The sequence below is a fragment of the Oryzias latipes genome, chromosome 1 (genome assembly GCF_002234675.1).
Source record: "Oryzias latipes chromosome 1, ASM223467v1".
NCBI lineage: Eukaryota > Metazoa > Chordata > Actinopteri > Beloniformes > Adrianichthyidae > Oryzias > Oryzias latipes.
This window is the reverse complement of record NC_019859.2, coordinates 36,759,598-36,786,015: the sequence shown is the minus strand read 5'-3', so window position 1 is coordinate 36,786,015 and position 26,418 is coordinate 36,759,598. Positions and strand designations below refer to the sequence as shown.

The 26,418-nt window shown below is 44.4% G+C and overlaps 1 protein-coding gene across 1 annotated transcript in view; it reads right to left on the bottom strand.

Moving 5' to 3' along the window:
• Positions 1–757: 757 nt before the first annotated feature.
• Positions 758–26,418, bottom strand: part of rbm20 (RNA binding motif protein 20) — a 63,103-nt gene continuing 37,442 nt past the window's right edge. Inside the window, exons 5-14 of the mRNA XM_023955558.1 lie at positions 24,985–25,055; positions 22,066–22,212; positions 21,751–21,882; positions 21,594–21,673; positions 9,599–10,220; positions 9,464–9,535; positions 8,816–9,383; positions 8,009–8,074; positions 6,233–6,354; positions 758–1,748 (exon numbers count right to left, since the gene is read on the bottom strand). Coding sequence (XP_023811326.1) covers positions 1,698–1,748; positions 6,233–6,354; positions 8,009–8,074; positions 8,816–9,383; positions 9,464–9,535; positions 9,599–10,220; positions 21,594–21,673; positions 21,751–21,882; positions 22,066–22,212; positions 24,985–25,055 — 1,931 coding nt within the window. The 3' untranslated portion in view covers positions 758–1,697. The remainder of the gene's footprint in view (positions 1,749–6,232; positions 6,355–8,008; positions 8,075–8,815; positions 9,384–9,463; positions 9,536–9,598; positions 10,221–21,593; positions 21,674–21,750; positions 21,883–22,065; positions 22,213–24,984; positions 25,056–26,418) is intronic.

The window sequence follows — 26,418 nt, the reverse complement described above, 5'->3', positions numbered from 1 at the left end:
ATGAAGCTGATACAAAAAACACAAAGAGAAGTAATGTTTGAGGTGGATTTCAGTCAACATGGAACTACAGTCATTTCCTTTAGTATCTGAAAGCAGCTCTAGAACATCCTCACTCCTACTATTGAGGACGACATCTGCAGGCCTGCATCATGGCTCCTGCAGATGAAGACTGACCTGTCAACAAAAGCAACAACAAACCTTTGAGAAATGAGATAAAATAAGTTTGAGTCTTCATTTTCTGATCAGAGTATTGCTGTGTGGTCTCTAAATGAATGATGTCTAAATAAACATGGTTATCTTGGACTAAATAAACAGACGCAGCACAAAGAGGATTCCACTAAAGATGCATTTGTGAGTTTGATGAGACGAGCGTTTAGTGCACCGTTGGCCTGCAAACTTTTGAGACGTCCACAAATCTTTTCCGACTGTAAGGAATCCAAACCTGCAGAGGTTTGAGGAAGAAACCAGAATAATCCAGGACAGCAAAACGCGTATCAGACAGAATGGCATTGATGTTTGACATGAAGAAACTCTTCCTGCCGGACATCTGGACAAAAATCACATATTTCCAGAAATGTAATGACATTTCTATTATTATAATTCTTGTTATCATTATTCAGTCCAACTGTAAACATGATTTGATAGTAGAGGCCCACATGCTGCAGCTAAAGCTTCTCCCTCCACACCAGGGGGCGCTCTTCCACCACAGACCCATTCCAGAACCTTCCCAACACATAACCAGAGACAGATTCTGAGATTCACTTTAGATTTGTTGTTTTATTTCTGTTTGCATCAAAATTCTTTTGACCGTGTTTCTAATGAACAAGACGGTTGTTGTTTTCACAGTATCATCATTCACAGTGTGGAAAAACAGAGTCTGGCCACCGAAACATGAGACCCTGTGTTGATTCACACGTGGTCCAAGTTCAGCATTTTGAGGTATTATGTGACGGTGAGTCTTTGACTGTTTCATCAACAAAACATCTTCTTACTTCTTTATTTCATAGTTAACTTTAAATAATGAAAGGGTTTAACTCGATACAAATACAATCAGGGAGAAGAAGAAGAAAAAACAGTAGAAACCTGCAGACGAGTCCCGTAACAGACAGAAAAAATGCACAGAAATCACCTGAAAAGCCCCGCTGACCTGAGAATGTGCCTCGTTTTCCTTAGAGAGGAAAACCTGCGGCCCCCCAGGAGCTCATTCTGCCCCAAATACAAGCTGAACAAAAACACACTTCAAGAACTCAAACCACATTGGTATTCTACTTCATTTAGAATTAAGACACAAACTGGGTACAGAACAGATACCAACAAATGCTGCCAGCATCTTCTGTTTGTGTAGGTCGTTGTCTCTGATGGGCCTGAATTCAATGGTTACTGATAATAGTCTTGTTTTTCCTTTAGGCTTCACATTTGAACCCAACAAACCGGCTAAGCTTCTCTATGAAAGACTTTCACACAGTAAAGAAAACGATTTGAAGAAATGCTGTTCATTCACTTCATGTAATCTATGTACACAACCGCACAACTTACAGCAGAATCGTACACAAACGTCATCATGACAACCCATTCAAGCTTCTGTCTTCTGTCGCCACAGCTCTCCCCGGGTCTGCACAAACTGGACACCAGTATGAGGCTGTCCCCCGCTGTTTGCTGTCCCAGAGGTGAAAGGTTAAGCCCTCGCCAGCGGGGGACTAGTTCAGGACGCTCGACAGACTGTCCTCTGCCAGCTGGGACAAGTATTTCTGAAAAAAAAAAACAGGAGAAAGAATCTATATGAACACAAACCCTTAAAACGTTTAAGAACGTCTGACATCAAAGTAGAAAAAGATCTTTAACACAGGAGCTTCATGGAACCACAGGTTCTTCTATGATTCCAGCAGACAACCAAAGCTCTCTGAAACCCTGAGACGGAAAACATCTGGACAACCAGATGTGACATCACTAAAACCCAGCCACTCAGAGGAGGCAAAGCAAACGGACCCCATTTGAGAACATCTTCCATTTAATAAAAGCTCATTTCAAGGATTTTAAAGTTCATTTGTGACATTTTCACAGAGTTCTGGAGTCTTCAGCCTTGGCAGCTGCACAGGAACATTTGTTAAGCTGCTGCAGAAAACAAACGGCCTTTTCCTTCAGCAAGACAGACTCATTTAAACGTCAGAAGCCACAGTCTTACCTCAGTGATAGGCAGCACAGGTGTGGAAAAAGAAAGACTTTACTCCTGAAATGTGATCCACCAAACATACAGTAAACAAAGCTCCTGCCTCCTTCTGCTGGGAAAGACAGACGTCCAAGCTGGCCTGAAGCCAGGAGCCCAAACTGAACGCTCTTGTAAAGGCTGCTTTGGATGCATGAAGGCATGCATGCATGCATGGATGCAAGGATGCATGGATACATGGATGCATGTAACCATGGAGACATGGATGCAAGGATGCATGGAGGCATGGATACATGGAGGCATGGATGCATGTAACCATGGAGACATGGATGCAAGGATGCATGGAGGCATGGATACATGGAGGCATGGATGGATGGATACATGGAGGAATGGATGCATGGATACATGGAGGCATTGATGGATGGATACATGGAGGCATGGATGGATGGATACATGGAGGAATGGATGCATGGATACATGGAGGCATGGATGGATGGAGGCATGGATACATGGAGGAATGGATGCATGGATACATGGAGGCATTGATGGATGGAAGGATGGATGCATGGAGGCATGGATGGATGGATGCATGGAGACATGGATGGATGGATGCATGGAGGCATGGATGGATGCATACATGGAGGCATGGAGACATGGAGACATGGAGGCATGGATGCATGGAGGCATGGAGACATGGATACATGGAGGCATTGATGGATGGAGGCATAGGTGGATGGAGGCATGGATGCATGGAGGCATGGATGGATGGAGGCATGGATGGATGGATGCATGGATACATGGAGGCATTGATGGATGGATGCATGGAGGCATGGATGGATGGAGGCATGGATGCATGGAGGCATGGATGGATGGAGGCATGGATGGATGGATGCATGGATACATGGAGGCATTGATGGATGGATGCATGGAGGCATGGATGCATGGAGGCATGGATGGATGGAGGCATGGATGCATGGATACATGGAGGCATTGATGGATGGATACATGGAGGCATGGATGGATGGAGGCATGGATGGATGGAGGAATGGATGCATGGATACATGGAGGCATTGATGGATGGATACATGGAGGCATGGATGCATGGAGGCATGGATGGATGGAGGCATGGATGCATGGATACATGGAGGCATTGATGGATGGAGGCATGGATGGATGGAGGCATGGATGGATGGAGGCATGGATGGATGGAGGCATGGATGGATGGATACATGGATGCATGTAACCATGGAGACATAGATGCAAGGATGCATGGAGGCATGGATACATGGATGCAAGGATGCATGGATGCAAGGAGGCCTGGAGGCATTGATGGATGGATACATGGAGGAATGGATGGATGGATGCATGGATGGATGGATACATGGAGGCATGGATGGATGGATACATGGAGGCATGGATGCATGGATGCAAGAATGCATGGAGGCATGGAGACATGGAGCCATGGATGCATGGAGGCATGGATGGATGGAGGCATGGATGGATGGATGCATGGATACATGGAGGCATTGATGGATGGATACATGGAGGCATTGATGGATGGAGGCATGGATGGATGGAGGCATGGATGGATGGATACATGGATGCATGTAACCATGGAGACATGGATGCAAGGATGCATGGAGGCATGGATACATGGATGCAAGGATGCATGGATGCAAGGAGGCCTGGAGGCATTGATGGATGGATACATGGAGGAATGGATGGATGGATGCATGGATGGATGGATACATGGAGGCATGGATGGATGGATACATGGAGGCATGGATGCATGGATGCAAGAATGCATGGAGGCATGGAGACATGGAGACATGGAGGCATGGATGCATGGAGGCATGGATGGATGGATGCATTAATACATGGAGGCATTGATGGATGGATACATGGAGGCATTGATGGATGGATACATGGATACATGGAGGCATTGATGGATGGATACATGGAGGCATGGATGCATGGATGCAAGAATGCATGGATGCATGGAGGCATGGAGACATGGAGGCATGGATGCATGGAGGCATGGATGGATGGATGCATTAATACATGGAGGCATTGATGGATGGATACATGGAGGCATTGATGGATGGATACATGGAGGCATTGATGGATGGATACATGGAGGCATGGATGCATGGATGCAAGAATGCATGGATGCATGGAGGCATGGAGACATGGAGGCATGGAGGCATGGATGCATGGAGGCATGGATGGATGGATGCATTAATACATGGAGGCATTAATGGATGGAGGCAGGGATGGATGGAGGCATGGATGCATGGAGGCATGGATGGATGGAGGCATGGATGGATGGAGGCATGGATGGATGGAGGCATGGAGGCATTGATGGATGGAAGTATGGATGCATGGATGCAAGAATGCATGGAGGCATGGATGCATGGATGCAAGAATGCATGGAGGCATGGATGCATGGATGCATGGATGCATGGAGGCATGGAGGCATGGATGCATGGATGCATGGAGGCATGGATGGATGGATACATGGAGGCATTGATGGATGGAGGTATGGATGCATGGATGGATGGAGGCATGGATGCATGGAGGCATGGATGGATGGAGGCATGGAGGCATTGATGGATGGAGGTATGGATGCATGGAGGCATGGATGGATGGATGCATTAATACATGGAGGCATATATGGATGGATACATGGAGGCATGGAGACATGGATGCATGGAGGCATGGATACATGGATGGATGGAGGCATTGATGGATGGAGACATGGAGACATGGATGGATGGATACATGGAGGCATTGATGGATGCAGGCAGGGATGGATGGAGGCATGGATGCATGGAGGCATGGATGGATGGAGGCATGGATGGATGGAGACATGGATGGATGGATACATGGAGGCATTGATGCATGGAGGCATGGATGGATGGAGGCATGGATGGATGGAGGCATGGATGGATGGAGGCATGGAGGCATTGATGGATGGAGGTATGGATGCATGGATGGAGGTATGGATGCATGGATGGATGGAGGCATGGAGACATGGAGACATGGAGGCATGGAGGCATGGAGGCATGGATGCATGGAGGCATGGATGGATGGATGCATTAATACATGGAGGCATTGATGCATGGATGCAAGAATGCATGGATGCATGGAGGCATGGAGACATGGATGCATGGAGGCATGGATACATGGATGGATGGAGGCATTGATGGATGGAGACATGGAGACATGGATGCATGGATGGATGGATACATGGAGGCATTGATGGATGGAGGTATGGATGCATGGATGGATGGAGGCATGGATGCATGGAGGCATGGATGGATGGATGCATTAATACATGGAGGCATTGATGGATGGATACATGGAGGCATGGATGCATGGATGCAAGAATGCATGGATGCATGGAGGCATGGAGACATGGATGGATGGAGGCATTGATGGATGGAGACATGGAGACATGGATGGATGGATACATGGAGGCATTGATGGATGGAGGCAGGGATGGATGGAGGCATGGATTAATGGAGGCATGGATGGATGGAGGTATGGATGCATGGATGGATGGAGGCATGGAGGCATTGATGGATGGAGGTATGGATGCATGGATGGATGGAGGCATGGATGCATGGAGGCATGGATGGATGGAGGCATGGATGCATGGATGGATGGAGGCATGGAGGCATTGATGCATGGAGGCATGGATACATGCTTGTGCAAAATAATCTGATGGATTCTGTTCTTGATGTCTTTTCTTTTTGGTTCTTTTAACAGTTTAGGCAAATAGATAAATAACAATAATATATCAGCTGATCTTCAGTAAAAAACAAGACTTTAGTTCACAAAACAACAAAAAATAAGCAAGAAAAACTCCCAAACCAGTAAACCTCTTTTTTGTTGTTACATGATAAGAAATCAAAGTTGAAAGTTGAACATCAGAAATCTGCAAACATTCAGTTTACATCTATGAGGGTTGGTGTTCCCATTCTCTAGGTTTGATCTGAATACCGGAGTGTGTGTGTGCATGTGTGTCTCCAGAGGAACAGGCGTGCGTGGCAGTGTGCAGCACACCTGCAGGTTCTTGTAGTGCACGGTGCTGCGACAGTGCGTGGTCTTGGCCGCGCTCTCGCTGGTGTAGAACAGTTCACAGAGTTTGCAGTAGAAGCCAGAACTCGGCACGATAAACTCCACTCCTGTTGACAGTGAGGAGAAGAATCACGTTTCAGGCTGAGGTCACATGATCCAAGCAAAAAGAATCCTGCACCACTGCAAATGCACAGAAGGCTTGTGTGAGCTGTGAACAAAGCTTGAATCCCCCACAACGGTCATCCATTGACCCATTTCCTAACTTTTCTGAGTCGTCTTTTAATCTTGATGCAGTTTTTAGCCAAAATCCCAGAACCTGTGTTGTTTTTAGGACATAGTTTCTGCAGAGCGGCAGGAGTTCATGAGTGATTCCCCTCTGAGTGGAGGGCGGGACTGTTGGCATGGAGTAAACCTGACTTCCCATCATCCCTTTGATTACACTCTCTCCCACTAGTTTACAGCAGGGGTAAAACAATTAATCAATCAATTGATCAATTGATTTTTATTCCTGATCCAACCAAATTGATCGGTCAGAGGCAAGTTGTTAACAAATGAACCATTCCATTAAAAATGGCTTCAAAATGAGATAAACCAATAATCCATCTGGGAAAATACCATGTGGATTGAGGTACTGTAGTTTTATGTTCCTATAAGATAAAAAGGACCAATCACAGCCGACAACATGAGTGATGCAGAAAAACGGTAAATGTGCTGCTTATTTAGCGCTTTCCCACCTTCCTTAAAGGCTCAAAGCGCTTCACAGTCTCATTTGGCCGTCACGCACACACATATTCACACACTGCTGAACACTGGCGCCAACCTATAACCACCAGAGGCAACTTCAGGTTCAGTGACTTGCCCAAGGTTTGGTTCCAAGCATGAACGGGCAAGGTGGGAACCAAACCTGTGATTTTCCGATCAGAGGTCGACCGCTCTACTTCTGCACCAAGGCCACCCCAACATAGCAATATGAGAGCTATCCAGCCGTCCATTTCTGATCCAGACTCCAACTCAGACCAGGAAAACAAAGATATTCATGGATCTACTGGTCTGCAGGTGGATGAGCAGAAAGGGGCGGAGCAGAAAGCTTGTGGCCTGCCGATTTTAGCACGCACGTCCGTGCTGCAGGCTTGTTCAAACGGCATTTTTTTACATGCTCTTGAATCACGAAATACTCAGATATGGGGTTTTGAGCTTCATTTTTGTTACATATCAGAAAAATGCAGCAAGAACATGTTAAAAACACCCAAAACACAGTTTCATTATAGCATCAATGACCAAACTGTCATGTAATATGAGGAAGTCTGGCTTTGTGGGGGGCTGGATTCATTCCCAGAGACATTCATGACTTAGAGGTGGTACTGAAACCTTGGCCCGTCTTCTGCTCCTGTGGTCTTTGTTGTCATTCTGCAGTGAGGCCTCTCTAAAGCCGTGTGGTGGCACATCTCATCACCGCTAATCCCAATAACACCACCCTCCAGGGTGCAGCTCACAAGCTGCCCACAGAAGCCTCTGAAAGGTCGCTCCTTAGTCTGAAAGTGCCTGGATCTGGCATCATGTTTAACGTGTTAACCCTGTTCAGCCCTTCACACATGCATCTTCAATGCTTCTCAAACCAGAACTTTCCTTAAATAGAATAAATTCAGTTTGTCACCATCTGGAGGCTTAATCCAGTCCCTGTTGTTTGGTCCCCACTAGCACAGAAACAGTCCTTTGCCTTTGTGTTGTCTTCGTGTTTCTGGATGGTTTTTGTCTGCTTACCCAGAGGAATGCTGTGCTCGCTGACAGCTTTGTCCTGGGCTGCAGAGGAAGCAGGGACCTCCATTTCTACGAGATGAGAACAGGATGGAGAACCGTCAAATTCTGAAACCCTTAGCTTATGTCTTAGTCACATGCCCGCACATGGGGGGTTCATTGACCCGGTTTTTGGGTTGTCAGGGTCCATGGAGGGCCGTGGAGGATGCATCTTAAGGGAAGCTTAGGTGTGTCTTCCAGTCTCCTTCAGGCTCATACGGCCACCTCAAGGGGCGTCATGAAAATGGATGGTACCATTGTCGTGTGTGTGGGAAGTATTGGTAAGGATAATACTTATGACGTGCAGGTGATGCAGGACGCCATACCACAAATGCTGTACACATGGGGTGACCACGCCCACACAAACTACACTCTGATTGGCTCATTTCCTCATTTTTAACAGTCAGGCTGCAGCGAGGAGCGTGCACGTTTCACGTGAACAGCTCTAACAGACTCCTACAGGCTGCAGAATTTGGGGGGGCTAAAAAAAGACAAATCTGTGCGACCGGCCTGCGTCTCACCAACGTCCCCCTTACGTGTTGTAGAAGTGTCCTCTGCGACCTGTCGCCGCCGCATGGAAGTAGAAGAAATGTGCATGAACATTTCTTATAGGGATTTAATCAGAGGTCCACCACCGTCATGTTTTGTGCGGGTCACCTGCTTTTAGCATTTTCCCCCGCAGACAGCCGGACCCACCCGTAAGGACAGCTGGGACTAAGGGGCGTCAGGTTTGTCAGTGTTTCTGTAAAACCTTGAGTTCTTGGTAAGAAGTACCTTTTTGAGGACTTTCTTCTGTTGATGGATCTTTGTTATGGATTAGTTCTGCGGCCTGTTCTTCTTGGTTTTGGCTGTCCTCTGGTGAGCAGACGGGGTTTTCCATGGTGTCCTCTTGCGGCTCAGTGGGCGGCTCTGTATGGTCGTCTAAGCACATCTCCTCCACTGCAGCCTTGAGGTCCTCCCTGGGGAAGTGTGTGACCGGCGGCCCAGAACCTTCTGGCTCTGCTTTCTGTTCTTCAGGGCTGGATGCGGTTGCTTCATCACCTTCTTTGTTACTCACACAGGCTTCTGTTTGGACTCCTGTTTCCTCACCGGAGTTTTCCTGCTCCGGTTTTTGGGTCAGAATCTCCTGCGGCTCTAAGGAAGGCGGTGCTGGAGGCTTCTCCACTGACGCCTCCACTCCGGTCTCTTTGGGGCAGGATGCAAAACCCTCCACCTCAGGGAGGTCCGGCTCAATGATGGAGTCATCTTCTCCGCCTACTTCGTCCACAGTGACCAGCTCTTCCATGTTGGTTGGAAACCAGCACTCTTCATCGGTGTCTTCGCCACTTTCCTGGTGTTTCTTCTATGAGGTTGGAGAAAGAAAAGCGTTAGAGATGTTCCGGTCCGAGTCAGTCTGAGTGTGTTTCAGGAAACCAAACTCACAGCGTCTCCATCTTCCTCTTTTGTTTTAGTGTTCTCTTGTGGTGAAATGGATTTTTCTTTTGACCCGGACTCCTGAAAAAACACTGATTTCATTCCGAGCAGGACCGACTTTTGTGCTGTGAGAACGTCACTTACATTGTTTTCTGTTTCTTTCTCGTGCTTCTCTGCAGATTCCTGCCTCCTGCTGGACCTCTTACTCCTCCTCCCTGGTGAACCTTCTGCAGGTCTGCATGGTGGCTCCTCAGCCAAGTTAAAGTCCGGATGTCTGTAGCGGACGTGGTAATCGCCTCCGTCCCTCCTCTTTGTCTTCATGTCATGCCGGGGGTATGAAGGCCTGAGACACTTCTCTGACTTGTACATTTGCTCAGAGTAGAAATGATCCTCCAGGCTCCTGTAGGAGCTAAAGCCCTGCGGGCTGCCCCGGGGGGGCCGCTCTCTGTTGTCCCTCATTCCGTCTCCAAAGTCTGAGTGTTTCTGGTAGGTGTTCCGCCGGGCGGCAGCTCGTCCGTTCGGTAGATCGTCATCCACGCTGCCTCCGTTTCTCCAGGGATCCTCCCGATCCCTCTCCTCCTCGCTCCTCCTCACGTGGGACGGCCAAACCCAAGAGCTCCGGTGGGGGCCGAGCCCATTCCTCTCCGGACCCCTGCACAGTGCTGCTGGGGGGCTGTGAGCAGAGCCGCATGATGCAAAGCTGGGGCTGTGGGAGGGGGGACTGTGGTTGATGGGGCTGCGAGAGCGCGGCCTCTCCAGCATGAAGCTGTGGAGGAAAGGCCAACATGCGATGTGACATCTGAACCTCCTCATCCTACGGATTCTGTTCAATAAAAAACAAACCTAACGGGGATCTTTGTTCAGATTTTTTTCTTTTTATGAACTACAAAAGCGAGAAACTCCAAACATGGTGGGCTCTGAGCTCATGAAATCTAAGAAGAAAAGCCACAACATGTGACAGGCATGATCCCTTTAGTTTATGTGCTCGTCACGCCGGTTTACTTCTGCCTAATGACTTTATCCACAAACATCACTGAGTGAAACGTTGGCGAAGGATTAAATCGGGGGTCACCAACCTTTTTGAGACTGAGGGCTATTTCATGGGCACTAAGTGGTATGAAGGGTGCCACTAAAAACAGGTCCCGTTTGTGAGCCCAAATACAATTTGATGACATCCTTTTGTGTGCCCTATTTTTATTTGCTCATTTTACAAAAAAAAAAATGCATGACTTTTCTAGACTCGTATTACAGGGGGGGTCAAGCTCACTTTAGGTTGCGGGCCGAACAAGATAAACATTTATTGAACACACTAAAGCTCAGTGACGTGAGGTCAGATGAGGCAAGTGAGTCACAGCCTCACCTGGCATAATCCTGATAAAATAGAAAAAGGTAAATTAAGTAAATACTATTTTCCACTGATCTGTGTTAAATATACATTTTCAGTCAACTCAACACGTTTTCCACAGTTTCTGAGGTTGAAATCGCCGAATTTGAGTGTTGTGTGATCACAGACGGAGTGGAAACTCCAGGTGAGGCTCTGAAGCGCTGTGCCTCCTGTCTGTTTGGGCTCAATGTTAACAGACACGTGAGCTGAAAACTCAGCTACAGGCCCGCAGAAAAGGCTGTAGGTGAGGCAGGCCTCACCAGCAGGGGGCAGACGTGAGCTGACAGCTGCTTTATAGTTATGCTGGTGCCGCAGAAACAGACTAAGGTCGTCTGAGAGAGGGAGAAACTCATAAAATAAAGGAAAATAAGGAAGACTTTCCAACAAATCATAGAGATCTTTGTGGAGAAGGATCAACACATGGACTCAAAAAGTAAAACATGTTTTTCAATATTTGTTTTTTAAAAATAACATGGGAGTAAGTGGATAAAGATGTAAGTAAAATAATTTATTTTATTTTTATGATCATTTTCACAGACAGCATTTGACAACACTGATTAAAGCTCCAGAATTAGAAGTTGGAAAAATACCAGAAATAATTACTGATGGTCAAATGTGTGCTGAACACAACTGTGTACTTTAATTTGTTTACAGTACATATGAATAATTTATATTCAGGAAGAGTGTTCTATCCATGTCTATAAAAGAAATGTTCTCAAACATTTTTAACCCACAAGAACAAACATGTTCTTGTGGGTATTTTATAAGCTGTTTCCTGCTGTTGTATAAATGGGGAAATATTTAGTTCTTTGATTGTAAATGTGAATCCAGAGGAGTCAGTGCCTCACCAGCCATCAACCTCACTGCACCTCACTTTTAAACCTTTAAAACTTTAACTTAACTCTAACTTTTTAAACATAAATATGAATAAAAACAGACAGGAATGTTAATCCAGAATAATAAATATATTCTGTCAAAATTATGCAAAGATGAACAAACAAAGCCAGTAAATATTAATAATTAGAAATGATATATTAAATTATTCTGTTTTCTTTGCTCTTTTGCCATTTTTTTTAGAGCTGAACTCCTGACATCATTTTTAGCAATATGTTCATTTCTGCTTGGTGTGTGATGTTCTGTGTGTGTGTGTCTCTGGTCCTGTGTGTGTGTCTCTGGTCCTGTGTGTGTCTTTGGTCCTGTGTGCGTGTCTCTGGTCCTGTGTGTGTGAGTCTTTGGTCCTGTGTGTGTGTCTCTGGTCCTGTGTGTGTCTTTGGTCCTGTGTGTGTGTCTCTGGTCCTTTGTGCATCTTTGGTCTTGTGTGAGTCTTTGGTCCTGTGTGTGTGTCTCTTGTCCTGTGTGTGTGTCTCTGGTCCTGTGTGTGTGTGTGTCTCTGGTCCTGTGTGTGTGTGTCTATGGTCCTGTGTGTGTGTCTCTGGTCCTGTGTGTGTCTTTGGTCCTGTGTGCGTGTCTCTGGTCCTGTGTGTGTGAGTCTTTGGTCCTGTGTGCGTGTCTCTGGTCCTGTGTGTGTGAGTCTTTGGTCCTGTGTGTGTGTCTCTGGTCCTGTGTGTGTCTTTGGTCCTGTGTGTGTGTCTCTGGTCCTGTGTGTGTGAGTCTTTGGTCCTGTGTGTGTGTGTCTCTGGTCCTGTGTGTGTGTCTCTGGTCATGTGTGTGTGTGTGGTCCTGTGTGTGTGTCTCTGGTCCTGTGTGTGTCTCTGGTCCTGTGTGTGTGTCTCTGGTCCTGTGTGTGTGTCTCTTGTCCTGTGTGTGTGTCTCTGGTCCTGTGTGTGTGTCTCTGGTCCTGTGTGTGTGTGTGGTCCTGTGTGTGTGTCTCTGGTCCTGTGTGTGTGTGTCTCTGGTCCTGTGTGTGTGTCTCTGGTCCTGTGTGTGTCTTTGGTCCTGTGTGTGTGTCTCTGGTCCTGTGTGTGTGTCTCTGGTCCTGTGTGTGTGTGTCTCTGGTCCTGTGTGTGTGTCTCTGGTCCTGTGTGTGTCTTTGGTCCTGTGTGCGTGTCTCTGGTCCTGTGTGTGTGAGTCTTTGGTCCTGTGTGTGTGTGTCTCTGGTCCTGTGTGTGTCTCTCTGGTCCTGTCTGTGTGTGTCTCTGGTCCTGTGTGTGTCTTTGGTCCTGTGTGTGTGTCTCTGGTCCTGTGTGTGTGAGTCTTTGGTCCTGTGTGTGTGTGTCTCTGGTCCTGTGTGTGTGTGTCTCTGGTCCTGTGTGTGTGCCTCTGGTCCTGTGTGTGTCTTTGATCCTGTGTGTGTGTCTCTGGTCCTGTGTGTGTGAGTCTTTGGTCCTGTGTGTGTGTGTGTCTCTGGTCCTGTGTGTGTGTCTCTGGTCCTGTGTGTGTGTCTCTGGTCCTGTGTGTGTCTTTGGTCCTGTGTGTGTGTCTCTGGTCCTGTGTGTGTGAGTCTTTGGTCCTGTGTGTGTGTGTCTCTGGTCCTGTGTGTGTGTCTCTGGTCCTGTGTGTGTGTCTCTGGTCCTGTGTGTATGTGTGGTCCTGTGTGTGTGTCTCTGGTCCTGTGTGTGTGTCTCTGGTCCTGTGTGTGTCTCTGGTCCTGTGTGTGTGTCTTTGGTCCTGTGTGTGTGTCTATTGTCCTGTGTGTGTGTCTCTGGTCCTGTGTGTGTGTCTCTGGTCCTGTGTGTGTGTGTGGTCCTGTGTGTGTGTCTCTGGTCCTGTGTGTGTGAGTCTTTGGTCCTGTGTGTGTGTGTCTCTGGTCCTGTGTGTGTGTCTCTGGTCCTGTGTGTGTGTCTCTGGTCCTGTGTGTGTCTCTGGTCCTGTGTGTGTGTCTCTGGTCCTGTGTGTGTGTCTCTTGTCCTGTGTGTGTGTCTCTGGTCCTGTGTGTGTGTGTGTGTCTCTGGTCCTGTGTGTGTGTCTCATGTCCTGTGTGTGTCTCTGTGTGTGTGTGTGTGTGTCTCTGGTCCTGAGTGCGTCTTTGGTCCTGTGTGTGTCTTTGGTCCTGTGTGCGTGTCTTTGGTCCTGTGCGTGTCTTTGGTCCTGTGTGTGTCTTTGGTCCTGTGCGTGTCTTTGGTCCTGTGTGTGTCTTTGGTCCTGTGTGTGTGTCTTTGGTCCTGTGTGCGTGTCTTTGGTCCTGTGTGCGTGTCTTTGGTCCTGTGTGTGTCTTTGGTCCTGTGTGTGTGTCTTTGGTCCTGTGTGCGTGTCTTTGGTCCTGTGTGTGTCTTTGGTCCTGTGTGTGCCTGTGTGCGTCGCTGGTCCTGTGTGTCTTTGGTCCTGTGTGTGTCTTTTGTCCTGTGTGTGTCTTTGGTCCTGTGTGCATCTCTGGTTCTGTGTGCGTCTCTGGTCCTGTGTGTGTCTCTGGTCCTGTGTGTGTGTGTCTTTGGTCCTGTGTGTCTCATGTCCTGTGTGTGTCTTTTGTCCTGTGTGTCTCTGGTCCTGTGTGTCTTTGGTCCTGTGTGTCTCGTGTCCTGTGTGTGTCTTTTGTCCTGTGTGTGTCTCTGTTCCTGTGTGTGTCTTTTGTCCTTTGTGTGTCTCTGTTCCTGTGTGTGTCTTTTGTCCTGTGTGTCTTTTGTCCTGTGTGTGTCTTTGGTCCTGTGTGTCTCTGTTCCTGTGTGTGTCTTTTGTCCTGTGTGTGTCTCTGGTCCTGTGTGTCTTTGGTCCTGTGTGTCTCGTGTCCTGTGTGTGTCTTTTGTCCTGTGTGTGTCTTTTGTCCTGTGTGTGTCTCTGTTCCTGTGTGTGTCTTTTGTCCTTTGTGTGTCTCTGTTCCTGTGTGTGTCTTTTGTCCTGTGTGTGTCTTTTGTCCTGTGTGTGTCTCTAGTCCTTTGTGTGTCTCTGTTCCTGTGTGTGTCTTTTGTCCTGTGTGTGTCTTTTGTCCTGTGTGTGTCTCTAGTCCTGTGTGTGTCTCTGTTCCTGTGTGTGTCTCTGTTCCTGTGTGTGTCTTTTGTCCTTTGTGTGTCTCTGTTCCTGTGTGTGTCTTTTGTCCTGTGTGTGTCTTTTGTCCTGTGTGTGTCTTTTGTCCTGTGTGTGTCTCTAGTCCTGTGTGTGTCTTTGTGAAATGTATCAGAGGGATTTGATTATTTAAAAACCTGTTATTGTGAAAGTCATGTTTAGGTCTCATCACTGGGATTACTCCAAAAATATTTGGCATTTTCCTAATTTTGTGCAACACCAACAGTAAAAATCCTCCAAAAACCTCAATACTTTAATAAACAAATGATCGATTGTTTATTTATGGTCTGAAAAAGTGTAGCTGTTATCCAGCCTGCATTACCTGCTGTCTGTATTTAGACGTTACTATCACCAACTAAACAACCGTAAAAATAAATGGATATGGAACATACAGACAAGTATTAAAAATAATTGGGATAATAATCTGCAATAATTAGTAAAGAAATACATCATTAGAATGAGCTGAGTCATTTAAGCCCCCGATGATCCAGGTGTTGCACAATAGTCTCCGTGCGCCGTTTTACCTCGCAACCTGCACCCACTACCCCCACCCTTCTCCTCCTCACACACACACACACACACACACACACACACACACACACACACACACACACGCCTCTTTCTCAAAGGCGGGAGCGCCGATTCGCAAGTTTCAGGCCGTTCCATACTCTGCCAAATATTTCACGATAGCAGAACTAAAGTGCCACAATTACTAATAGCAAGCACTGAATCACCACCCCCTACTAACCAGGCATGTACCATTGCGCCTGAGTCTTAGTTTGATTTGATTTGATTTGATTTATTGATTTATTTCAAGCATTGTAGTCAAAGAAATAAATTTTTTTTTTACACATTTATCAAACTCATTACAGAAATGATGAAATGCATAGATTAAAAAGACAGAAAACAAAACAAAAATGTCACTTAAATCACATTTGCTTAATTAAATACAGTGATCATTAACTGAAGTATAAGTAGAGTTTGATATATTGCTTGAAAAGGAGTGGGAAGAAGCAAGCTTATATAACCCCACCCCTACTGAGTTCATTCATTTGATAGTTTTACAGAGTTTTAAATCCGGTTCTGATCAGATAGATTCTCTTCAAGAAACAAAATCCAGTGCCTAGAAATGATTGATGATCTTCAGAAAACATTCATTCATGATTTCAGTAAACAGTAACTGTACCGATATGTAATAATAATTGATTATCATTAGAACACATGATAAGATTAAACCAGAAATTATTGCTACACATTGCAGATCAAGTAAATAAAATCAATAGCTTATTGATTGTAATTTAAACATTTCAGTAATCATTATTGCACATTACAATGTAACACTCATTGGTTGTAATTAAAAGAGCTTTGATTATTTCACCACAATCAAGTTCACACATGCATTTGGAATTATTCAAACACCTGTTGATCCTCTAATCCTCTTATCTTCATATCCTGAAATAAGAGTTTCTTTATACATTTTCTTGAATATTTGAATATTTGAACATTGTTTGAGCTCATTACTTAACCCGTTCCAAAGTTTAGTGCCACACACCGACACACAGAAACTTTTTTTTGTGGTTCTTATCAATTTGATCTTGAAGTTCCTACATCCCCTCAGTCTGTAGCCTCCTTCATTTTCTAAGAACTGTTTTTGGATGTTGGATGGTAACGATTTCCCACTGGCTCTGTATAAAAGTTGCGCAGTGTAAAAATCAACAAGGTCATGCAGTTTTAAAAGTCTAGATCGATAAAATAGATTGTTTGTATGATCAAGATATCCGGCTTTATGTACAATTCTGACGGCTCGTTTTTGAAGTAGACAGAGAGGATGTAGTGAGCTCTTGTAATTATTCCCCCAAAGTTCTATACAGTAGGTGAAATATGGTAATATTAAGGAGCAGTACAATAAATATCTACTGTTGTATCCTAATATATGTTTAGATTTATTTACGATTGAAATACTTTTTGAGACTTTAGTTTGTATGTGTCTGATGTGAGGCTTCCAATTTAGTTTGTCATCGATAAAAACCCCTAAGAATTTGATTTCTGTAACACGTTCAATTAAAACATTATTTATTACAATTGAGGGCTCTTTATTTGTGTTGTAGTTTCCAAAAAACATCACTTTGGTTTTATTTAGGTTCAAAGATAATTTGTTGTAATCCATCCATAATTTTATTTTGTCTAACTCTGTGTTCACCACCTTTATAAGTTCCCTTTGATTGTCTGTAGAATAGAATATGTTTGTGTCATCAGCAAATAATATGAGTTTCATAGGCTTTGAAACATTGAATATATCATTTATGTAAATATTGAATAACAGCGGGCCCAGAATTGATCCTTGTGGGACACCACAACTTATCTCTTTGGTTTCTGATATATATTCATCAATCTTGACATATTGTTTTCTTCCCGTTAAATAGCTTTTGACCCAAGTTAGCGCTAGTCCTCTTATCCCATACACTTCCAGTTTGTCAAGTAGGATGTCATGATTGAGTGTCAAATACTTTTTTTAAGTCAATGAAAATTCCAGCTGCATTTTTCTTTTTGTCCAGAGCATTTGTGATTTCCTCCACAGCATCAATGATAGCCAATGAGGTTGATCTATTTCCTCTAAAACCATATTGGTTTTCATTTATAATGTTATATTTTTCAATAAATAAAGCTAATTTATCATTGAATATTTTTTCTAAAATTTTTGAGAATTGTGGAAGAAGAGAAACAGGTCTATAGTTTGTAAATTGGTGTTTGTCTCCACTCTTATAGATGGGAATCACTTTGGCTATTTTCATTTGGTTTGGGAATCTCCCAGTTTGTAATGATAAGTTATATATGTATGTTAGAGGCTTAGCTACACTATGAATGACTTTTTTCACCACCTTCATATCTATATCCTCACAATCATTTGAGTTTTTACTTTTGAAATTATTCACAATTGATATCAGTTCATTTTCGTTCACATCAGAGAGAAAGATTGAGTGTGGGATCCTGTCGATGGGTGGGTTATTGTCTTTGCTAGTTTTGCATTTTGGAATTTCCGCTGCCAACTCTGGACCCACGTTTACAAAGTAGTTATTGAGACCGTTTGCTGCTTCATTGATGTCATAGCTTTGACCCTTCTCATCTGTAAAGTAATCTGGATAAGTTCGCTTTTTTGTCCCAATTTTAATGATGTTATTTAATATTTCCCAAACTCGCTTTACGTTGTATTTATTTTCATTCAGTAGATTATTGAAGTACACTTTTTTACTGTAACGTGTTATTTCAGTTAGTTTATTTTTATACGACTTTGTTCAGTTTCTCTTGTCCTCTGTTTTTATACAGGTTATTTTTCTTTTTACAAGCATTTTGTAGACCGCTGGTTAACCAAGGGCATTTGGCATATTTGTTCTTGAATTTATAAATTGGACAGTTCTTATTGTAAAGTGAGCTAAATATTTCTAAAAAAACATTTATAAGCAATATCGACTTCTTTCTCTCTGTACACAGAGTTCCAGTTTTGTCTGGATAAGTCATTATTTAGAGCATTCATGGTTTTTTCATTTCTGAACCTTTTGTAGACTGGTTCTTTTATGATTTTCTTTGTCTTCACATTGATGTCAAATAGTGCAAAAACTGGTAAATGATCAGTTATGTCACATATCATTAGTCCACTCATATGAGTGCATTCTATATTATTTGTAAAAATATTATCAATAAGAGTAGCACTTTGAGTAGTGATTCTGCTGGGTCTTGTTATGGTTGGATATAAACTCATTCCATACATTCTGCTGATAAAGTCGTCGGTTGCTTTATGTTTGCTGGGGTTTATCAGATCGATATTGAAGTCTCCACAGATGTATAATATTTTGTTATTTAGAGAGGTAAACATCTTTTCCATCCAGTCACTGAACACTTCTAAGCTTGACCCTGGCGACCTATAAACACAGCTTATCATGACATTTTTCCCTGAATTGTTACATATTTCAATTGTAAGACATTCCAGTATTCCATCCACTGCGACAGACAATTTATCAATTACCGTAAACTTCATATTTTTTTCCACATATATTGCGACTCCTCCACCTTTTTTGTTTACTCTGTTCACATAGTTAAGTTCATAGTTTTCCAATTCAAAGTCAGCGTCTTTGTCGCGGCTGAACCAAGTCTCAGATATGGTTATGATATCAAAGGAATGCCCGATGTTCTGTAAATAGTCCTTGATGTCTTCAAAGTTGGTATACATGCTTCTATTGTTAAAGTGAATGATTGACAGTTTTTCTTCTGGGTTAACAGAGTTTTTAAAGTCATCTATGCTGTAATATTTGCAGTCCATATTAACAGTGGAAAAGAATTGATCAGGGTCGATGTCTTGAAGGTTGTTGTCATTATCACTGAATATTTGAAGGTCGGTTTGCTCACCATTCAGATCTCTCTGAGAGTTGTGGTTGCGGGTGATTGTTGTAGAAAAAGTGTTGTTTTTTTTAGAAGCCATGGATAGTAGAGTTTGTCTCTTCATCTCATAAGACCAGCATCTTCACATATCCCTTGTTTAGACTGTAGTGGGTAAATATTTTTCCAAATCTTGCAGGCTCCTGATAAGAACAACCTTGGACTGCTCAGGGGAGCCACAGAGTTTGGCATAAATTTTACAGTCTTTTACCCAGGTTCCTTGAATTTCCCCCTGCTTTTTCAAGTAACGTGCTCTTCTGGCGATGTCGGCATTCCTTTTCGTGAGGTTTTCATTCATGAAAACGTTGGTTCCCCTCAGATTTCTTCCTTGCTTCAATAAAGCTGCTTTGTGTTTCCGATTGACAAACTTTAAGAGGATTGCTGGTTTGTCGGTGTCTCTTCTCCTGGGAAGCGGTCTGCAGATCTCCACATTGTTGGTGTCCAGAGAAATTCCATTGGACTTAAGGAAGTCCTCCACTTGTTTTTCCACAGAGCTCGTCTCCTGCTCGTCGGATTCCTCACCGTTCCCGGCGGTCACTGCATGCGCGTATGACCAGGGTTTGATTTTCAATCCGGTGATTATCACGTCGTTAGATCTGGAGATCTGCTCTCGGTCATCCATTCGTTTCTCGATTATATCCATCCTGTTGAAGCACTGCTCCTGCAGAGCCCGGACCTGCTTCACCTCTCTGATAGCATCCAGAATTTGTCCGTGAACAATCTTTATAGCTTTGATTTCTTCCAGCACAAAATCAAGTGTCTTCCTCAAGTCCTCATATTCGTCAGACACTGGGTATCTTCTCGGCATGCTTTTCTCAATATTTACGCTTTTATGCGGTAAATAGAGTTGAGAACTGCAGCTGCTCTATGCCTGCGTGGCGTCTTCTCCGAGAGCCGGAACTAATCTAGCAGGGTCACTCTCAAGGGTACCATCAACACCCAAACCAAACGTAAGTAAGAGGATAGTTCACTATCCTCTTACTTAATAGCGGCCCCACTGGACATGTCAGAATCTGCTACCCGTGCCCCATGCAAAGCACAACTCCGGTTTGTTGAAAACGTCGCTCACATAAGTTAATTGACAGTCTTATCTGTCTGTTCATTTTGAACACACCCACCACCAGCCAATCAGCATTAACCTCACTTCTGCTCACAGCTCCCTCACTTATGGTGAGCGATTGAACACTCCTGAGATTCCCCACTTCCCATGAGTCTTAACAGCTGAAGGCGGGGCTAACCCCCAGATCGCCACATTATATAGATTTACTATATGAGCAGTGCTATTTTTGGAGCATTCCCTGCGGGCGCCACAAGGGGTGCTCGGGGGGGCACAGGGTTGGTGACCCTTAATTTCATGGTTTTCCATATAATTTTTTGTTGGTCAGTGTATTGTTTTGTTTTTTGAGAGAATTTTTCATTAGGACTTAGGAGGATTATCATAAGGACGCATGTAGAACTGCAAAACTCAAACACGCTTTTAGCAAAAAGGAGTTCTTGTGATGTTTTTTAAAGTATTCTTTCTGTTTGTCCCTGCCTGCCTCTTGAGGGGCTTTTATGCTCAAAGAAGGCTTTGTATAATTTCTGAAATAAAAGGTTTTATACTTTAAAGTTTTCTCATATTTTTATACTTTGTTTTCAACACATGGATTCATGCATTCTAAGGAACATGTGGAGTTGAAACCAGTCGGGGGAGGTGGGGTCTCCAAAACCTACTACAGTATTTTTCCACTGAAAGTCAAAGCCGTACATTAATTTTTGGCAGCAGAAGGGGGAGAGGGCATCTCGCCACCTAAAATATACAAAATGTAAAGACGACCACATAAGGTGTTACGGTCCATAAAGGACTTCTGTCCTTCCAGACTTGAAGCCCCCACCGGGAACACCTTTGGCTGTTGTCTGTCTGGGTGGTGACCCAGAGCTCTGTGCGTCTTTGATCCAACTTTTCTTTAAAAGACTCAATTCAGTCCTCATCAACAAACATGCAGACGTCTGCACAGCCCACCTGACAATCTGCAGCTTCACATCAACATCAAGACAAACCTCGCTGCTGGAAAACTGACTGCAGCTCGTTTTCTGCATCGCCACAAATCCACAGTTCCTGCGGGTCAGTATTTAAAACTTCCCAACGTTTTGCTCTGTAATGTTTGTGGATAAAGCAGGAAGAACGAGCACATAAGCAAATGGGAACATGTCCACGACACCGATTCTTTGTGGCATCTTCACCTTTAATTGCAGCTCATCCTTTAGTTTTCGTGAGCAGATGAGGTCAGAGCCCAGCCTGTTTGGAGTCCTTTGATTTGTATTTCTTAAAAAATGAGCACAAAATATTAAAAAAAACAAACTGTTTTTACTTAATACAGTAGTACTCTTCCAAATCATCCAAAATCCCCCAAATTCCCAAAACAGAGCCAAAAGTAGACGCCTTACTGCTCTAGTTCCTGCATCTCCTCCCTTTCTCTTTGTGAGGTGATGTCCTTGATGACCGTCAGAACATCTTTACCTGGTTTCTGCCCAGAATAAAACACGTTAAAGCGTGAGAACAAGCCGTTAGAAGCGTTCAGCTCAGCACGCTCTCCAACGCTACCTTAAGCTGGAGCTCCTTGTACCGTTTGGACATCCGTATGAGGAGCTTCTGGTTGTTGATCATGGCTGGAGTCAGCTGGTAGTATTGAACCATTGCTTGAGCTGCTTCATCATAAGCCATCTCCAGAAACGCCTGAGGAGGAAACACAAGAATGAACCACTCTGTGTGTGATTGACCGACTGTCCTGCAGAAAGGATCCATCCCAACGTGTCATTTCCTCCAGAGAGAATGCTGATCAACACCAGCTCCAGGAAACCACACGTCCTAAAACCCAACTCAAAGCCCAAAGCCTGCGACACATTTAGAAAGGAGCACCTGATGTGTGGATCTCATCAGAATGTAGTTGGTGACTTTGCCGAAGGGCAGGCCCAGGTTGATGACATCATTCTCTGTACAGCTTCCCTCAGGAAGATTGCAGATGTGAACGACGCGGCCCGCCGAGGCCTGGCTGGGTGCAAACAGCTGCAACATAAAAAAAACAAAACGAAATATGAGCAACAGTTTGGTTTTATGCATTAGGATAAAAAATCTACTTTAGTTCTGACACCAACAGTTTATGTGTGATTTCCATAACACAAGCAAACGCACACATTTTAATTTGCACACATGTACAGAATCAAACCTTTATCCCACAATGCTTTGCAGCATCAGGGTCCAGGAGTTAAAGCTGTGAGGATTGATGCTGTTCCTCAGTTTTGTTGTTTTTAGTCATGTTTACAGCTTAATTGTGATTTCCCCCCAAAAGTCACAAAACAGTTAAGTTCAACAAATCAGGTGATTTTGCTTTTTTTCATTAGTTTCTGTGAATCTCTGTGGGGTCTGCACTTCCTCTGATGACGTGTTTGAGCTTTTATTTTGTCATCTTTAGTTCATGAGTTATGTTTAAGTGAAGCTTTGGCGCATCTTCAATAAGGAAGATCTACCTTTTGGTGACACTCCACATGTCACTCAGCAATCCGTCCTCTCTCTGAGCCAGGTCTCTTCACAGCCAATCACGATCAAAGACGTTCAGACCCATTCACTTACAGTTGAAAACAATGTTTTTGTCAATGAGGACATTGACTCTGTTGCTGTGCTAAAAATACAAAACCAACTTATGAATGCTTTCTTTTAGATTTAGGACACATTTCAGCGTAACAAGGCCTGTTTTCATGTTGCCTTTCAGAAACACGAGGGCTGCTGTTTAAGTCTTTTCAGACTGGAAAATCGTTCGGTCCGGACAGAGTCCTGAACCCTGCGTCTGGTCTGTATTCAGACTGAGGAAACTCAGAGCGAACTGAAGTTCAGTCCGACTGGAAATGAACCACGACCACCTCCAAAGACGGGTCAGAAAGCGGGTCCCGGTCCTGGATCAGGGTCCGTTTGGGTGGATTCAGACTAAAACTTGTTCTGGATTATCAGGGGAAACAAACTCTAGTCCACTTTAAGAGAACTAAATGTGTCCAGTTTAAATACACTCTAAAAGTACGGGAGGTATAGAGTAGAGTACGAAGTACCAGGTATGCAGAAAATGTACTTTTTCTTTGTTCCAATGGAAACTCATAGTAGTCAAAACTCCCAATTTCTGAGAAACAGAGCTTGTCTGCTGTTCTCTGGTTCAATTAATGCTTCTGGTTTTTACTGCTGGGGTTTGACCTTTCAACTTGCTGGAAGATCAGACTGGACCAAGAGAACCGGAAGACTTGCAGTGAAAAACAGAGAAGTTGGTTTTTAGCTGAACTCCTTTCCATAAAAATCTACCGAATGATGCAATAATGAAAATGAACATTCCTGATTAAAAAGAGACAATTACAGAGACATAAACTCTGTCTGTGATGGGGGGTCTACATGCAGCAGCTGCAACCCCCCCCCCCTTGTGGCAGACAGACATGACGGACAGTCGCATGTGTGGAGTCTAAACCCCCCCTCAGACGCTCAGCCAGGGATTTGTTCAACAATAACCGATTTCTCCTCTTTGCAGTGAGGAAAGTGGTGCTTGACTTAGAAAATAATAAAGTTACTAATGATGATAATAATAATAATGACTAATGACAATATATTTGATGTCAAAGCGCCCTTCAGGGCCCTCGAGGACGCCGTACAATTTAAAGCCAGCTAAAACACAAATAAAGAGGTTGTGGATGGCTTTAGAAGTATAGAGAAGGATTTTGAAGTGGATTCTGGATTGGACCAGGAGCCAGTGCAGCTGCTGGAGTATCGGCGTGATGTGGTGGGAGACGGGGGTTCTGGTGATGATCCGAGCTGCTGAACCTGCTGACTAAGATGGGGCAGACTGAGGGGGGGTAAGATGCGGTCCGGGTGACGTGATTGATGTAGGAAAGAGGAGGGGCTGTCCAGGATGACACCATGACTCTGTTCCTTGGCGGTGGATGAAGGTGAGGTCTGACGGTGGGTGGTAACGAAATGACCAACCAGATGCCTCATTAAAAGCAGGTAAAGGTAAACTTTATTGTCCTCAAACAGGACATTTGTTCTGTGCCACAGAGCTCCAAACTGTTTAACATCCTTCATCATTCACACCTCAAATACATGATGAAAAAGGAGCATAAAGCGATTACATAATAAATAAATAAAAACAGAGTATACAAGCCTGACCTTCACAATCGAGAACACGAATAGTAAGAAAGTAAAAATAAAAAAAAGTAAATTGTCATGATGACATGGGTTGCCCTCTGGCCCCCACCTCAAATGTTGGAAATGTTAGATTGACAGATTCTTCAGAACCCGCTTTCAGTGGGAGGGGTGTGGACTTCCAACAGGCTCACTCCAGATGGGCGACAATAGTTGCCATAGAAACGTAGACTCTGACCGACTTGGGTCAATCACTGCTTACTAATCTCGTCTGGGTCCAAATGGTGGCGTCCGTATTGTGGAAAAATGGCCAGTATATTGGCGTAATTTGGTTGGAACTAGAAGTAAATCGTCCATTTTCTACGGGTGACCTCGTAATCGCTCAGTCCAGTTCTCTGAAACAGTCGATGGCACAGACACAGGCAGGACTTCAACTCTTGGCGGTGAATCATCGTGAGACCTCATCTATCCCGCAGGATTTGAACACATAAACAAATCATCTCACTACCGTGAAGGTAATGAGACGGGTAAAGTTGTAGCTAGGTTTCTGTTAAGCAGAGGAAATCCAGTTTGTGGTCATGACGAGATCTTGGCGTACGTGTCTCTTGTCCGTGACTGACGGTACAAAGATTTACATGGGGCGGCAGCGTTAGCCAACCTGACCTTGCTGGCTAACGCGTGATGGTTGGCGGTCAGACTGGTGCTCCTGGGACCAGGAATAACCAACTGAAAACCTTTGAAAATATAAACTGAGTGAAACTTTTGGAACTCAGTCTGGACCCTGAGGACTAAATTGTGACTCTAAAAAGTATTTTTATGTCATTGATCGACCGAAGAAGGGACTTTTTCTACATTTTCAGTGAATCGGCTGATCTTTATTTACTTGATTTTGTGTAATTACTTTTGTGTTCTCTGATCTGTAAAAGGCATTAAAGAATTCACACGAAACACGTGAAAGTTCTTCCACAAAGTAGGACCTCCTGATCTCTCGCTGCTCTGCGCTGCGTCTGAAGACTCAGAGGACTAGACCGCATGTCGGACAACACAGCTTGTTCTGAAGGTTGCAGACGCTCTGCACAGTTCAGGTTGCTGTCGACTCACCAAGAACAACTTCACACTCTGTTAAGACTTCCCTTACATTACTTTTTGGTCATCCTCTTTAGGGAAGGCCCAACTCACTCTCAGTGGTGCTACTGCCAAGAAGTGTTTGGCTCTTAACAGTTTGGTAGACATGATAATGACCAATTACACACGGCTTTCCTGTTCCCACCAACAGTTTCTTGAGATAATCTCCTCCAGGGACGCAGTAAGCAGAGTCTGCAGAGAGGTTCAGTCTAGTTTGGCAGTTTCTCCCTATCATCCATCACTGACCAGTCTCCTCATGACTCTCTGGATCGCGTTACCATTCCCTCATCACTGTCCTGTAACTTTATACCAACAAATGTGATAACAACCTAGGGGCCTTTGGTTCGTAGCCCCGACAGAAGTCAAGCATAATCTTGTGTTTATTGCTGCTGAAGTACTTTGTTCAAACGGGACTACAGTACAGTATTATGTGGTTTGTCAGTGTGTATTTCTGCAGTATGTGTTTATGCATGCTTGATCATGTGCTGGTCACTGATGGTGTGTAGTTGTGTGTGTGATCATGTGCGGTTCACTGGTTGTGTGTAGTTGTGTGTGATCATTTGCGTTTCACTGGATGTGTGTAGTTGTGTGTGATCATGTGCTGGTCACTGATGGTGTGTAGTTGTGTGTGATAATGTAAGGTTCACTGGTTGTGTGTAGTTGTGTGTGTGATCATGTAAGGTTCACTGGATGTGTGTAGTTGTGTGTGATCATGTGCTGGTCACTGATGGTGTGTAGTTGTGTGTGATAATGTAAGGTTCACTAATTGTGTGTAGTTGTGTGTGATCATGTAAGGTTCACTGGTTGTGTGTAGTTGTGTGTGATCATGTGCGGTTCACTGGTTGTGTGTAGTTGTGTGTGTGATCATGTAAGGTTCACTGGATGTGTGTAGTTGTGTGTGATCATGTGCTGGTCACTGATGGTGTGTATTTGTGTGTGATCATGTGCTGGTCATTGATGGTGTGTAGTTGT